The sequence below is a fragment of the Triturus cristatus genome, chromosome 6 (assembly GCF_964204655.1).
Source record: "Triturus cristatus chromosome 6, aTriCri1.1, whole genome shotgun sequence".
In the NCBI taxonomy this organism is placed as follows: domain Eukaryota; kingdom Metazoa; phylum Chordata; class Amphibia; order Caudata; family Salamandridae; genus Triturus; species Triturus cristatus.
Window position 1 is genome coordinate 1,399,399,192 of NC_140589.1, and position 16,579 is coordinate 1,399,415,770.

A 16,579-nucleotide genomic window follows, 5' to 3' on the forward strand; every position below is an offset into this window, starting at 1 on the left:
ATGGTTATTTTTATCACCTCCGGTTCATCTGCTTTTTATTTTACATTTGGTCGTTTAACCTCATATTCTTCGATCCTAGCTTCTTTTCATAGAATCACCCATTTTTCACTTCAGCCTTAAGTATTTCTTCTATGCTTTCCGCTTGGAGAGTCACGTGTGTTTTCATCCACTCTGGCATTTAAACTCAGCGCGGCGTCGTACCCTATCACCGCGCTCCTTACTGGAATAGTTTCGGGCTCTATGGCTTCCATCGCGTTCTCGAGCACGCTCGCATCATTACACTAGGTAAACTCCTCGTATTCAGGCACTTTACGTCATGTTTACAGATTCTTCACGCAAGTGCTGCATAACCGCTCGCTCATTTTTCACTTAGGTGAATGCTCCTATTCCCCAACGACTCCCACACCTCCACTTGATTACCGCCCATCGGTGTCTCTTTGTTTGCACGGAACCTCATCCCGCCAGTGCTGTGCTCCTACTCCATTCGTTTCTACTTGAGGTAAGCGTCTTCCAATACGAGACAAATTATGGCGATCAACATTTATTTCCTTCATGATACTCATTGTCACATTTTTCGAACACAGGCTTTGTGAACAACTGTCTGACATATCGTTGAGGTCTCTTACCATTATTGTCTCTATCGCGCTACAAAGGTGAGCGAGACTGTTATCTTGCTACAGATTTAGTCACCTTCTCTCTTTGCACTTTCGGCATCACCTGTCTATCAGGTGTTGAGTCACATTTCTAGTGAATCACACTTATACTTGGTCCTTTCACATCGTTTCCACTATTATATTTTTTACTAACCTTTACTATCACCATAGATACCGGGTACCGCGCTTTTCACCATCTTTCTATACCTGCATCCATTTTCGCAACATAGATATGCACCAGTTATCTACCTGATTAACACATGTAAATTACTACTTAATGTTAACACCCACCATCACAGCATCTTACTAGCACCCATATACACAGCAGGAATTATTTACAATCTATATATTTATTACAGGTTGGCCCCTGACAAAGGGATTTAAGATCCCGAAAGGCATTGGGCACTTTTACCAATGATATGAAAAACAGCATTATTGTCTTATTGACTCAAATGTTATTATTTCTTGATTTTGTACAATCTATTAAGAATGATTAATATGATGTACTTCAGAACTATTTTCACATCAATGTATAAATGATGACTTGATGACTGTACTTGCATTTGTACTATCAAATATACAACTGTATTAATGTTAATGATTAAGAATTTGCACTTGCTTTTACTTATTTGTGAAACTTTGTTTTTGGAGATTTTTCCAATCAGTGAACAGTGCGAGGCACAAAGTGGGTTCTCCCACCTTATCTTCTCTTGTTTCAATATACGCAGTGAAAGCGGATCTAGTACCTCAGCACCCTTGCAGAATATTTCAAAAAAACAGTTTAATTAAGTTTAAACAGGAATGCTCCTTATTTAATTCTTTTGGTATGTGTTCAGCCAGAAAAGAAATGAGCTTCTGGCTGACAACTACTTCAGTGCTCACATTACTGTCATCTAAGCCTCAGACTAATAAAAAGCCTTTTGACATACACCTGAAGCCAACAGTTCTAAATAAAACCTAAATAATCGCGCTTGGAACCAACTATTGGGGGAGAAGATGGGAAGACTGACTTCAGACAGGGAGTAGGCGAAGTAGAGGCATGTCAGTGACAGACAGTGTTGCCAGATTTCAAAACACTTTGTAAGCCTAACGCTATTCAACTACAAGAGCACAATAAGCTCAAAGTAAACCAGTGCAAGTCCAAAATTCTGCCATAAGTTGCCACTCTCAAATAACATTGTCATAGCATTCGAGGAACATTTTTAAGCGTAATGACCAAAAGAGCGGCCTAGCTGATGCTAAGAATAGACCTGGCCTGCCAGTTTGGTCTGCATTGTTTCTATGGGAGCAGGTTCAAGACTGATTTGAATTTGGCTGGTTTCACACTGAGTTCGAATGGTCAGTGAAAAAATGATGGGATGGAATGCTAATACTACCGGAGGGATTGCCAGTGGTTAGCCTTTTTGCAGGTATTCCTTCCATCACTTTCAGTGTGCTAAGAATGATACAGGCAAGTATAGGAAAATAACAAAGGAATCAATGCCTTGGGTGATCCAGATAGGGGAATGACAACACCAGTGGGATGAAGCAGAGTGTTGATACATTAATAGATTAGGTGATTGAAGCAGGTCCTAAATTGGAATTGGAGCAGGGATAAGAAGGAGGTCAACTGAGTGTAGGGTCTTCTTCACCTTAATTTTCAGTTAGGGTGACCAGATTTTGAAAAGCAAAAACCGGGACAGACCATACATAAAGGTACGACTAAAGCCTTTAGTCTTACTTCTATAACTGGCCTGTCCTGTTTTTAGCGTTGCCTTGATATAGATGTGTGTGTGTATATATATATATATTCACTTAAAAAAAACCATAAGATTCACACATGTTATAGTTAGGTGGATATTTCACTCGTAAAAAAACAATGAAATTCCACCGTTATAGTTAGTTCGGATAACTATAACTCGCGTGCGCGCAATCCTCTGCTCATGACATCACATATTACATCACTAATGACATGGTCAGTGGCATCACTCTTGACATCACTGATGACATCATCCTTGTGATAGAGTGGTGGTCGCGCGAGTTATAGTTATCTGAACTAACTATAATGGTGGAATTTCATTGGTTTTTTACGAGTGAAATATCCACCTAACTATAACATGTGTGAAACCTATGGTTTTTTAAGTGAATTTGCAAGGTTTTTTAAATGCTAATTCCTAACTTTAACGTGTGTGAAACCTATGGTTTTTTCAGTGAATTTGTACGTTTTTTTAAATGCTAAGTTATGTATGTATTATTATTTGGTTTTTTTAATGGTTTTTCACCGTGCGCGCACTGTGCGCGCACCACCGCGATTTTTTTAAAAAAAAGTAAATGTTTTTTTCTGCCTTCGGCGTCCTTCAGGGACCCCCTGACAAAGGCTAGGGGGTCAGGAACTCTCTACCCTGCCCCCTTTTCACGTTCGCCACCTTCCTTTTCCACTCTCGCACTGAAAACAAACAAAATGGCGGCCGACACTTCCTGATTTCGACCGATTCGAACGTTGACTGACATGTAACAACCAATCAGAATTACGCTCGCGCACGTTAGGGTGCGCGCACGGTGCGCGCACGGTGCGCGGCTATAGATATGTATGTGCTTTTAACTGCAATTTTCTCAGGAACTACTGAACAGATTGACTCCATATATGCAAAAGGCACATACCTGACCTGAGGACTACCTCTCTGCCAAATTTCAAGTAATTCTGTTCCGCCGTTCGGGCTGTACCTTCGACTAAAGGTCCTATGGGAAAATGCATGGGGAAAACGCGTTTTGGGACCCCCCTTTTTTCTCGGCCCCCGCTTGACGAATCGCCCCCGAGACTTTCAGGGTAGGAGCTGAGCGGAGCGCCCCATTCGTTTTGACAATTTCGCGAAGATTCGTCAACTGGCGCCAAAGTTATTCAAAATAGAATTTTGAGATTTCCTATGGAAACACGGTCCTAACTATAACTATCTACTGGCGACCGCCAGTAGATAATATATGCATGAAGAATTCCGTTTTCCACGTTAGGACAGGAATAAAGGACTCGCACTCCAGGGTCATTGTATCCAAATAAGTTTACTGGCAACGCGTTTCGATCAAACAATCTTTTTCACATATATATATTACCTATATATAGGTAGGTAGTTATAGTTAGAACCTAGTTTCCATAGGAAAAACGTTTTTTATTTGCTAATAACTTTGGCGTCGTTTGATGAATCTTCGCGTAATTCTCCATAAAAAAAGTTTATCCAGGTCAGCTCCTATCCTGAAAGTCTGGTGGTGATTCGTCAGGCGGGGGCTGAGAAAAAAGGGGGGTCCCAAAACGCGTTTTTCGTGTGTTAATTTCCCTAGGAAATTTTGAGACAGGCTACAGCCCGAACTGCTGAACGGAATTACCCCAAATTTTGAAAAAAGGTGGTGCTTGTTTCAGAAAGCGACCTTTTTTTTAAATGATGTACATCCGTTCAGTAGTTGCTGAGAAATTAAAAAAATAAGAAACACCCTGACCCCCTAGGCCTGCTCAGGTGGTCCCACAAGGACCCCCAGTCCCAAAAAAAGCATTTAAAAAAAAAGAAAATCGTCCGAATTCGCGCTGGGGTCGCGAATCCAGCCTAGAAAAAATAAATAAATGATATATATGTGTGTGTGTGTATTTGCGTATACCAGCGATCCATAGGAGGCACACACACACAAGTATGTGTATATTTATTTATTCATATCTCTGCTCTACTATCCGTACAACACAAACATGTGCATTTATGTATGCATATGTAGGTTTATTTCGACATGTAAACATGCGTATTTCTGTTCAAACACAAATATTTATGATTGTGTCACTATCTTCGTAGTGCTTGCTCGCAAATAGACACGAACACGTTCACATGTGTATTTTTATGCGTGAGTCCGTCTATTTCTCTGTGTGCATGCGCACTTTTATTTCTATGATCACTTTTGCCCGTTACTACGTATATTTATGCACGTATTAATGTTTTCCGAAAAGTGCACACGGACGTGCACGCGTTTAAATGTGCCTGTTTATTTATGCACGTGTCCGTGTATTCCTCCATATGTAAACAGACAGGCATTTGTGTAAGTTTCCCGTGAAACGTTCTGTAAATCCCATGGCACGTGCCTCTGGGCCCCGCCCACCTCAAGAACTTGGGAAAGAATGCACGCATCCCTTCCATGGTACCCTCAATTACCCAAATGCTTAGGAGCCGGGGGTGCTGTGTCACCCGTTGTGCCTGCACACACAGCACACCATCTAAACCAAGGCCTGTTCGGGACCGTCTCGAGTCACATCCCTCGAGTGAAATGTGTGGGGGCTGCCGGCATGCGAGGAGCCTACTGCCACGCGACACACCGCACGTGCAATCAGTGCAATATGCATACAAGGTGCACGCACAAAACCTGCACAGCATATGCAGCAAGTATTACTTGCACACCACATACTGCAATGAATAATTCACACACACAATACTCCCAAGAGCATAACATAACACACACCATACCGGCACAAGTCACGCAAGTAATCACCCACTCACTATACCATACAAAACACCGCAAATACAACACAACAGTAGCACAATACGCGATATACACACTACCCATTAGAATACACAAAAACGGAAACTCCAGAGCCTAACCCTTAGTTTCACTTCTGAGGGTGCACCTGCTGCACTCTCTCTCGCATACCCCCCCCCCTCTTCCCTGTCTGACTGCATCTCCCTCTCTCGCTCTGCTCTCGCTCTTTCTCTCTTTCTCTCTCACACACATATTCCTCTGCAACTATCTGCCTCTGTCAGGTGATCCAACTTCCGCAAGGCCTCTTTCTCTCTCACACGCTCCCTTGTGCTCTATATTATCTCCTCTCTCTTCCCCTCTCCCTACACTCTCCTTCTCTTTCCACCTCTATGTATACTCTTACCTATTTCTCTTGTGTTCTCTCCTCTCTCTTAGTCCCCCCACCGTGTTAGTGTAGTATGTGCAAGTAGCATGAAAAAACGTGGTGAGGCAGTGGGTGCGTGAGTAAATTCGAAGACAGAAGTGAGTAGAGTTGCAGGTTCTGTACGAACACAAGCACAGTGTGAAAGGGCAGTGGGTGGCGTGTGAGGAGACAAGAAAACTCGTGAAAACACATGAAGGCAAACTGTGGTGAGCAGCAGGCCGTGTGTGAGGGTAGCATCGCGCGGGGGTGAGACAAGCAAAACAATGGAGTGGAGTGAGGGGGCAGCCAGCCCTGTGTGAGGGGAGCAGCCTGCCCTATGTGAGGGGGAGCATTCGGCCATCTGTGAGGGGAGCAGTCGGGCCTGTGTGAGGGGAACAGTCAGCCCTGTGTGAGGGGGTTGAGGTGCAGGGCAAGCATGTGAGTGGGTAATACGTGGGCCTTGTGTGAGGAAAGCAGCAGGTGGGGTATGAGGTGGCAGATCACTGAGTGGGTAATGCGCGGGCCTTGTGTGAGGGGAGCAGCAGGCGGTGTATGAGGTGGCAGATCACTGTGAGCGGATAAGGCGCAGACCCTGTGTGAGGGGGGCGTGAGGCTGCGCGAGGGGAGGTGAGCTCGCTGTGAGGGCAGACGTCGGGCCTGTGTGAGGGGGCAGTCAGCCCTGTGTGAGGGTGTTCAGGCGCAGGGCCAGCGCGTGAGTGGGTAAAGCATGGGCCCTACGTGAGGGGAGCAGCAGGTGGGGTATGAGGGCAGACCACTGTGAGTGGGCACAGCGCGGGCCCTGTGTGAGGGGGGCATGAGGCTGCGTGAGGGGAGCAGAGCTCGCTGTGAGGGGAGCAGTCCTCTTGTCCTGGCACAGCTCGTCTCCGTCATGTCTGTGTACCGTCCCCTGCTCATGTAATTTAACTGTACAGCAGTGAGGGCGGGGGCTGCTCCTTCTGGGACTCCAGGCGCAGCGCGCACACAGGCTGACTGCTCTCCTCCCGGCGCAGCTCTCTCCCCTCCACCTGCCACCCACCACTCTCTCCTCTTGCCACCCTCCCCTTTGCCTCACTTCTCCCGTTGCCCTCCCCTCTCTACCTTGCCTCCCTCTCCCTCCCCTAACAGGCTCCCTCTCCTGCCTGCTCCCGGTTTTTGTGCCTGCCCAGTGTACAGGTGACGGCTCCGAGGCAGTGTGGCTGCTTCTCTGCTGCCTGCTCGGGAGACCCCTTCCTCCTTCGGGTGCAGCCATTGCTCTCCCTCCGAGGGTCTCTTCTCCTGTCCGCCCTGGGGTCTCCGGCGCGTTCGGAAGTTTCCAGCGTCCTCGGTCGGCTTAATTTGGTTAGGGGGTCTAGAGTCTATTCGGGGGTCTTCAGCTGGATCGACGGGATCCAGTTGGTTTGGGAGTCTCCTGTCTGCTCAGGGGTCTCCAGTCTGCTCGGGAGTCTCAAGTGTGTCCTGTCTGGGTTTGACAGCAGCCCCGCCTTTCTCCAAGGAGTCTTCTTCTGGTGCCCCCAGTAATAAAGTGAATCCACACCAGATGAAGATATGTGGTAAGAGGTATTTATTACAGCCTCAACCAACAGCCAGCATATCAACTGTCATCATAGAACCCTCACATGACAGAACCTCAGAACAAGCTGGTTCCATGCCTAGTGTTCTGGCATGGAGCCATGTTACATCATTACACTTCTTCCTCTTTAAATTAGAACAAAAGTAACATGAGAACAATAAACACATTTGAACAACAAGAAAAAGAAGGTAGAAAGAACTACACAAAATCACGTAAATGCAAAAGAAACCTGCGTGTTCTGACACCCCTACAAGTACTATCAGACCTTACATCAATGTCTGAGGGAAAACGATAAGAAGTATCATCCCTCCTGTCGGCCACACCACACCCCCGAAAATGTGCTACACGACTATGATTCCAGATGCGACCATCATCCGTCTTGACAGCATTTTTAAACAGCTTAATGATAGTTTTTGGAGAGGTATATTTTGACCAATTTTGACACCCAACAGGAGCTTTGACCTTTACTTTATCTCCAACCTCAAAATTTGTAACTTTCGCATTATTCCTTCTATCAACATAAATCTTCCTTTTGTTTTGCAGAGACACTTCTTTGTCTCTCCATTCCCCAATACCATTGTTTTTCAAACCCTTCCCAGCAACCATCCAGCCAGGACACAAACAAGTATTTGGAGACCTTCCCCTGAGCAGTTCAAAAGGAGTCTTCCCCGTTGATGCATGAGGAGTGTACCTGTAGGCTGTTATACGACACTGCAGTTCTTTTCTCCAATCTAAACAGTTTACCTTGCTAATTGTATACTCTCCTTTAAAGTCCTGTTAAATCTCTCCAAAGCACCATTCGCCTCTGGATGATATAATGCAATTTTTTTATGTTCAATTCCACATTTTACAAAATACTCCTCCATCTGAGCAGAACAGAACTGCGAACCATTGTCAGAAAGAATAGAGTTATGAAAACTCTCGCGTTTGAACACAGATTCTAAAAAACTGATCACAGAAAGAGAAGTGATCTCTCTCACCAAACTCACCTCCACCCATCGTGAATACAAATCCAGCAACACCAACAGGTAAGGAGTCTGATGTTCTCCATGCAATGGTCCCACAATATCGATAACTAATTCATCCCATGGACTTTTTGGTAAACTTCTACAAACCATAGGTGAATATCTTGGTTTGAGCACCTTATCACTAGCTTGACAAGGTGTACACTCCCTAACAGTACGTTCCACCATCAAATCTAATCCAGGCCACCAGAAATCCTGTCGGATGCGCTATTTGGTTTTAGAAATGCCCATATGCCCTTCATGAGCCATGTTCACGATGACTTCTCTCAAACTCAATGGGGGAATCATTATTGTGCCCCTCATTAGAACCCCATCAACAACAGCTAACTCATTCGCAACTAAGGACCAAGGTTTAACCAGACTTCGAGACTTATGCTGTTCCAAAAGAGACATCACAGAACACAATTCACTATCCTTTTGCAACTCATCCCTCCACTCATCTTCCTTTACAGCCCCCAGCGTAACGTCACAAACTCTTATGCCACACTCAGCATCACACTGATCATTTTCATCCTGAGATTTATCATTCTCTACCACCTCCACCAATCTCGACAGACAGTCTGCCGTTACATTTGCCTTTCCTGGAATGTATTCAAACATGAAGTTATACTCCTGTAAGGAAATGACCCATCTCCTGATCCTCGAGGAAATTGAGTCCAAACCCTTCTTCTCAAAAATTTCTTTCAGGGGGTTATGATCAGACCTGACAACGAAAGAAGATCCCCACACGAACTTTCTCAACTTGTTTATGGCCCAGAAAATTGCCAACGCTTCCTTCTCTATAACAGAATAACCTATCTCCGCACCTTTCAAACATCTTGAAGCACAAGCTATTAGCACCTCTTGGCCCTTCCTGATCTGAAAGAGAAGAGCACCCAGCCCCTTTATACTCGCATCAGTAACAATGAAAGTGGGATTCCCAGGTACAAAAGCTTGTAAGTTTGGTGCATTCCTGAGATCATTTTTTACTTGTTTAAACTCAGCACCACACTCTTCCGTCCAAACAAACTCTGCATTCTTACACATCAACTTCTTAGATTTACTGTCTTATCTGCAAAATTTCGTATAAATTTGTTATAAAATTCTGCCATACCTAAGAATGAAGAAACCTCATCTTTTGTACACGGTTCTTTTAACATTTCAATAGTGTCCACCAAATCCTTTTTTGGACTTACCCCCTGCCGTGAAATATGATGACCCAAATAGTCCAGTTCAGTGACTCCAAATTTACATTTGCTTCGCCTAAGAGATAACCCAGCATCAAGCATCCTTTTAAGCACAGCATGTACCCTCTCATCATGTTCTCTCACGTCTCTCCCACATATTAATACATCATCCTGGTAGCACTTTAAGCCTGAAATGCCTCTAAAAAGATCTTCCATAATCCTCTGGAATACAGAGGCCGCAGAAACAAGCCCAAACGGCATACGCAAAAACTTGAAGGCCCCCATTGGCGTAATGAAAGCTGTTAATTCTTGACACTCTTTACTCAACGGACCCTGATGGTATGCTGATGCCATATCCAGAGTGGTAAAATAACCAGCACCATCCAACGATGATACTAATTCCTCAATATTGGGAAGTGGGAACTTGTCAACCACTACTTCTTTATTTAAGGCACGAAGATCCACACAAAAACGGATTTCATTATTTGGTTTACGTGCCACAACAATGGGAGCTAACCACTCAGTTGCCTCTACAGGCTGTATAACACCAGTGGACAACAATTTATCTATCTCTTTTTGTACAGCATCTTGGATACAAATGGGAATGCGTCTAACTTTTGCCACAACTGGTACTGCACCCTGTTTCAACTTAATATGGTGATTGTACCCCTTTAAACACCCCAAGGTGTCACTGAACAATTCACCAAACGCTCTCACAAACTTGTTTTCATCACCCTCAATAGATTGTACCTGAACAGATGGATGTGCATTAGGATTGAGAATGACACCCAAACGAGCTTGATGACTCCAGCTCAACAAATTATCACCCCTCTCAGCAACATAAATCCTAGCATCAGTGAACCTACCATTGTACTCAATGCAGTCATCAAAATAACCTAATAACTTAATTGGCAACCCACCATAACCCGTAGGTTTAATATTAGGTTTGGACAGTTTCTTCCTTCCTTGAAAATTCTTCATAAAAAGATCCTTTGAGAGAAACGTGATGTGAGAGCATGAATCAAATTTCATTTTGACTCTAACATCCCCCACCAAAACCCACTCAGAGGGATGTTCCACCTCACTCTCACTAACTTGAAAACTGACTTCCTTTATTTCTGATCTTGAATCTCTCCTATTCCTCATCCTACAATTTTTTCCAAAATGTCCTCTTTTTTCACATACATTGCAAGTAACCCTATTAGCAGGACACTCACTTGCATTAGCCATGTGTCCAAATCTTCCACATCTGTAGCAATTTCCCTGAAAAGGTGTTGCAAACCTCCTATTCCCTTGTGTCTTTCCTGCGTTTTTTTCTATTACAACACCTTTCTCGCAGACACCCTCATAATTTTTTCCCTCTCATCTTTTTGTATGGCTCGACACTCCACTTCTTGTGCTTTTACACTGACCTTGTCTTCTTTATGTTCTTTACTTAGTTCTCCAACACACTTTAACATATGCTCTACCCTTTTTGCAATACTAATAACCTCATCCAACAGTGGCTCGTCCTTTAGCCAGAGTTCTTCCCTCACTTTATCACTGCAACACCTCAGCACAAACTGATCTCTAATCCTTTCCTCTACCAACGCCCCAAATTTACAACTTGAAGCCAACTTCCGCAAAGCCGTAATATATTCTTCCACACTCTCCTCTTTTCTTTGCTCCCGCAAACCAAAATGGTACCTTTCCATAATAGTACTAATCTTTGGCAAGTAATGTAAATCTAGTTGTCTTGCACATATTTCATATTCATTCAACCCCCTCTGATCATTTTGCGACAAAGGAGGTAGATTTTCCAACACCTCTTGTCCTTCACCCACTAAACAATGTAACAAAAGTGCCTGCTTCCTTTCACCATTCAAATTTGTTCCACACACCCTGGCATAATTTTCAAAAATCTTTTTCCATTTCTTCCACTTAATAACCGGTTCTCCTGGATCTGACAAGAAAAACGGCGGCGCTGTAACATTCTGCATACTCACAAGAGGTGTAAATCACTACTTCCCCACAACCCAACTAGTTGCTAAAAGTGCTTAAAGTCCAAAAGATGTGTCAGTCACCATATGTCCCAGCACGATACCGCTATATCAAACACGTTTGTTGATGGTGTGTTTGTCACCGCAGATGACATTTTCAGTTTAATTCAATTTACAACGCTCAAATACTTGTATTCCCCAAGTGTAATCAAGTTTCAAAAGAAACGTTTATTCCCCTGACCACCAACCAATATAGTGATCCTTATCCAGTCTCCGTCCAATTCTCACCTTCCAATAGACCGTCGATGATCTTCTTCGATGTCCTCCAACACTTGTGCTGCAAAAAAGAAATTAAAAAAAAAAATATATATATAAGAAAAAATTCCTTCTTCCTCATCAAAACATTTGGTCCATTTTCTTCAGGCAGTTGGGCTTGCTTTCTCTTTGAGCAATCTCGGATCATTTTCCTCACTCAAAATGGCCGCAACCAAACATCCGGTCTATTTTCTTTAGTTAGTCTGGCTTGTTCTTCTCCTTTCACCACACTCAAGATGGCCGCCAACCTTTCCCACAGCCTTCAGTCCTTTTTCAATTGCTCACTGACCTTCAGACGTCGTGAAGCATACAGAGACCACTTTGATCCTCAGTACCTGCTCAAACAGCTTTCCACAAGGCTCTTACAACCGCAATTTCCCACTTTTCACTGCTTGAACATGCTTCAAAACGCTCGATCCTCATCCAGCACGTCTCTGTAAGTTATCACCTTTTTTTCTCTGAAATAATCCAAGCTCTTCCTTCTTTGTTGTTGTTGAGGCTGTCCCTTCCTCTGGGTTCTTTTCTCCACCCAAACGTCGCCAGTGTAATAAAGTGAATCCACACCAGATGAAGATATGTGGTAAGAGGTATTTATTACAGCCTCAACCAACAGCCAGCATATCAACTGTCATCATAGAACCCTCACATGACAGAACCTCAGAACAAGCTGGTTCCATGCCTAGTGTTCTGGCATGGAGCCATGTTACATCATTACACCCCCCTGCCCCCATCCGGCCACCGGTCCCCCCTGTCCCCTTGAACCATGCATGAGACGGGGGCTACGGAGAGGAGCGGCAGTGCGGGCAGCAGCGCCCCCACCAAGGAGTCCCCCTTCTCCATCCGGAGCCTGCTGACCTGCGAGCCCCCCCGGGCCCCCAAGACCCTCTTCAACACCTTCAAAGGGGCCCTGGAGGGGGCTACCTTCGCCCTGTCCCCGCCGGCGGAGCTCTCCTACCTGCGCCTGGACATCCCGCCACAGAGGTTCGCCCTCCCCACACACTACCTGGACCGGTCTCCCGCCTGGTGGTACCCCTACACCCTAGCCACGGAGGCCCTAGGGTCCAGACGGAAGGTACTACTGGGGCTGTGTAGGGGGTTGCATGGGGTGAGTATGAATGGTTCCGCCTGGAGGTACTCAGAAACCATGGGGTCCGGACGGAAGGTGCTACTGGGCTGACTGTGGGGTGGCTCCCCTGGAGGGATGGCCCCTGGCGGTACCCTATACCCTGAGCCACAGAGGCCACGGGGTGCGGGTGGAAGGTACCACTAGCTCTATGTGTAGAATGTGGTGGCATTACAGAATAGTTCAGAAAACTAAACAGCAAGGAGATACTTGATAATAATAGAAGGAGGGAAAAATGAAGTCAGTGAGTTTCTGGTAGACAGTTTGAAATAAACAAGGGAAAGATATTGACAGAGTACCAGGACGAGAGAACTGAAAACGAGATGGTGACAGGGGCATTGGGGTCATGCGTTGGTACTGGCGGACGAGGTGAAGGTCAAAGGGCAGAGGACGAGGCGGGACAGGGCAGGAGACAAGGATAGGGGGCAAAGGAAAAGGGACAAGGGTTAAAGGACAGGAGGCAGGGCAGGAAAAAGAGGACAGGGATGAAGCTGACTGGGAGCAGATATAGGAGTACAGGAGACAGGGATAGGAAAAGGGAAGAGAGTACAAGAGACTTGGAAAGAGAAGGCCGAAGACAGAAGTTATGGCCCAGTGGGCAGGGGTAGTGGGCACATGGAAGCGACACGTGAAGGTGAAGCAGATGTCCAGTAAGGAACACATATAGATTGAGGCCGGGGGTAGAGCAGAACAGGGGCCTGCCTGGCGCTGAGAGGCAGAGAGTGTCTCCACACAGTGCTGAGAGGAGGGCAGAGTGACCACAGAGGGCTGAAAAAACTCTGTCCGCTTCAGGGCTTTAGACAAAATATCTCTATGTTTAGGTTTGATGAATCTATCACTCTCTCTTAACCAATTTTTATCGGGTCGATGATGATTCACTCTATTATCTATTTTTTATAGCAAAAAAAAAAAATATATATATATATACATATAAATTCTTTGTACACACACAGCCCCCCTCTCTCTCTCAGTGGGACTGTAGTTAGGGTTGAGATTCTTAGACCCTAGGCTAGGGTTCCCTCTTCAACCTGAATCAATTTAGCACATTTCCCCAAAATTGTATTTGTACAACTCATGTTTTTTCTCATCAATGAGGCACGAAATTCTACTGGGTTCTAATAGTGTGCTTGCTTTTAATACAAACTCCCGTAGTTAATGTGCGTGTGATCGCGTGCTATCTATCCATCCATGCTGCAAGTTTGGATGTGAGCCTATAAAAATATATTTAGGGTGGGTAAAGTTGGCATAGGTCACTGACCGCAGCTACAACACTTCTTCAAAGCCCTAACCTTGTCAAAAATGGAGTTGGTAAGGAGTTGCAGTTCAGCAGACACCCCACAAGTAACTGATGCGAGCCAAATTATCAGCTCTCTCTGAGAAATATATAGGCAGAGGCACACAGCCATCTTTTACTTCGCACCCTTTAGGCAAGAGTCGTCTCCTTTCACAGAGTGCGCCTATAACAGCCGCAACGCTGTATTCCTATACTCACCCAAAAAATCAGTTAATCTAGTCACTGTTTTAGGTAAAAGCGTATGCAATATATATATATATATATATATATATATATATATATATATATATATATATATATATATATATATACATATACATATACATATATATATATATATTACCTTCTGGCGGTCGCCAGCAGGTAGTTATAGTTAGGACCTAGTTTCCATAGGAAAAGCGTTTTTTGTTTTCTCAATATCTTTGGTGCCGGTTGTCAAATCTTCGCGAGATTTTCAAAACTAGTGGCCCGCTCCGGTCAGCTTCTGTCTTGAAAGTTTTGGGGGATTCGACAAGCGGGGGCGGAGTAAAAAGGGGGGTCTCAAAACGTGTTTTCCCCATGTTAATTTCCATAGGAAACTTTAGACAAAGCTACAGCCCGAACTGCTAAACGGAATTACACCAAATTTGGCAAAAAGGTAGCCCTTGGTTCAGAAAGAGTTCTTTTTGTTAAATGGTGTAAATCCGTTCAGTAGTTGTTGAGATATTAAAGGAAAAAAAATATATATATATACGAGAACCCAATATGAATCAAACAAGACAAAAACGTACATTGGACGAAGAATTAGGTTTTTTATGTGAGGACAGGTGGCAAACCCTCCGCCCACATGCGCAAAAAACAAATTACGGCCAAACAAAAACTACAAATGTAAACAACGAAGGAAGGCCAACAGAAACAGGAAACAATCAAAGGAAAAGAGGGGGATGGAGGAGAGGAAAATAACGGATATGGAGACCATTAACAAGACAATTGTAAATCTGTCAAATGTGGAATTGAGTGATAATGACAAAAGAGTTTTAAATCTGGGCTTGACATACTGCCCGGAAAGAAATTTCAACTATTCGAGAACTAGATTGGATATTTTTAAGAGTACAAGAAAATGAAAAGTAAAATAATTCCATTTGATGAACAAAAATGATGAGATCAAGACAAATCCAACAAGAAGTGGGGAAATCAATATACAACATTTGGATTTAAACCCATCAACACAAGCTGATACAACATTTGACAATGAAATGCAAGAATTATGGGAAGACCACGAAACAATAGGAAATCCAGAGGAAGACACGTTTGATATATCGTTATCTGGCGTAGGCCAATTATCCCAACAATATGGCAATGTAACGACAAAGATCCCATCAACCCAATTCAAACCGAAATCGACATTTAATCCGATTATGGTACGTGATTCTATTGATATATTCCATGCGCAGATAACGGAGCAATTGAAGGAACTGAATATGAAGACAAATAATATGAAATTCAAATTTAATAAACAAAACCATGATTACAATGAAAAAGTTCAAAGCAAATAATAAGATCATAATTCGCAACTCAGATAAAGGAGGGAACATTGTTCTTATGTCCAAGGAAAATTACATTAAGGAAGCCTACAACCAACTTAATGACAGAACATGCTATAAGAAGAGCAATGCATTGGAATTGAAAACTGAGTATGCAAGTTTTTATAAGAAATTGACAACATGGAAAAACAACAATCTGATTACGGTACAGGAGTTTAAATTTTTAAAGAATGACCATCCGGATGTACCAACAATATATTATATATCGAAAGTCCACAAAAATGCATTGAATCCACCAGGCAGGCCCATCATAGCTGCCAAAAAAAGTCTACTTGAACATATGTCCCAATACGTGGATCATTTTCTTCAAGATATGGTCAAATCGTATTCTTCATACGTCAGGGACACCAGCGATTTCTTAAGAGACTAAAAGACTTTGAATGGAAACAGAACTACTTATTTATAGCACTTGATGTAAGTTCGCTATATACTAGCATCCAACATGCAGATGGATTGCGAGCGTTAGGCCATTATCTTGATAGACAATTGGACAGTACAGTTGAACACAAAATTATGTTAATTGAGATGGTAGAATTCTGTTTAATGAACAATATATTCATGTTTAACAACCTGTTATGCAGACCAATCAGAGGTGTGGCGATGGGGGCCAGCTTCTCTCCCAGTTATGCATGTTTGCACATGGGCTGGTGGGAGGAGCTGGTCCTCAGGACCAAGCATCAGGTGACAATGACAACCAAGGTAAAACTATGGTTAAGTTTTATTGATGATTTATCTGTTATATGGGACGGTGAAGTGAGCGAGGCTGAAGATTTTGTACAAGCTATAAATTTAAACAATTTGAATCTGCACTTCACAGCTAATGTCAGTAAATCTCAAGTCAGTTTCCTATACACCAATGTCTATATAGCGGGCGATAAAATTGAACCAAAACGTTATCAAAAAGAAACTGCAGTGAATTCGACACTCCATGCAAGCAGTGCTTATGTCAAACATCTAGTGATGAGTATCTCATATGGGGAAAT

The 16,579-nt window shown here is 43.7% G+C and overlaps 1 protein-coding gene across 3 annotated transcripts in view; it reads left to right on the forward strand.

Annotated features, from left to right (window-relative positions):
- The first annotated feature begins 201 nt into the window (after window positions 1-201).
- Window positions 202-16,579, forward strand: part of LOC146821458 (uncharacterized) — a 102,902-nt gene continuing 86,524 nt past the window's right edge. For 2 of the 3 annotated variants that reach the window (XR_014962720.1, XM_085609350.1), the window contains exon 1: window positions 11,795-12,032. Coding sequence is in view for 1 of the 3 variants with exons in the window: in XM_085609350.1 (XP_085465476.1) it covers window positions 11,833-12,032 (200 nt within the window). In the remaining 2 variants the exon portion in view is untranslated. Of the gene's footprint in view, window positions 286-373; window positions 500-11,794; window positions 12,033-16,579 lie in introns of those variants that run through there. The other variant, XR_014962719.1, reaches the window with a different exon arrangement.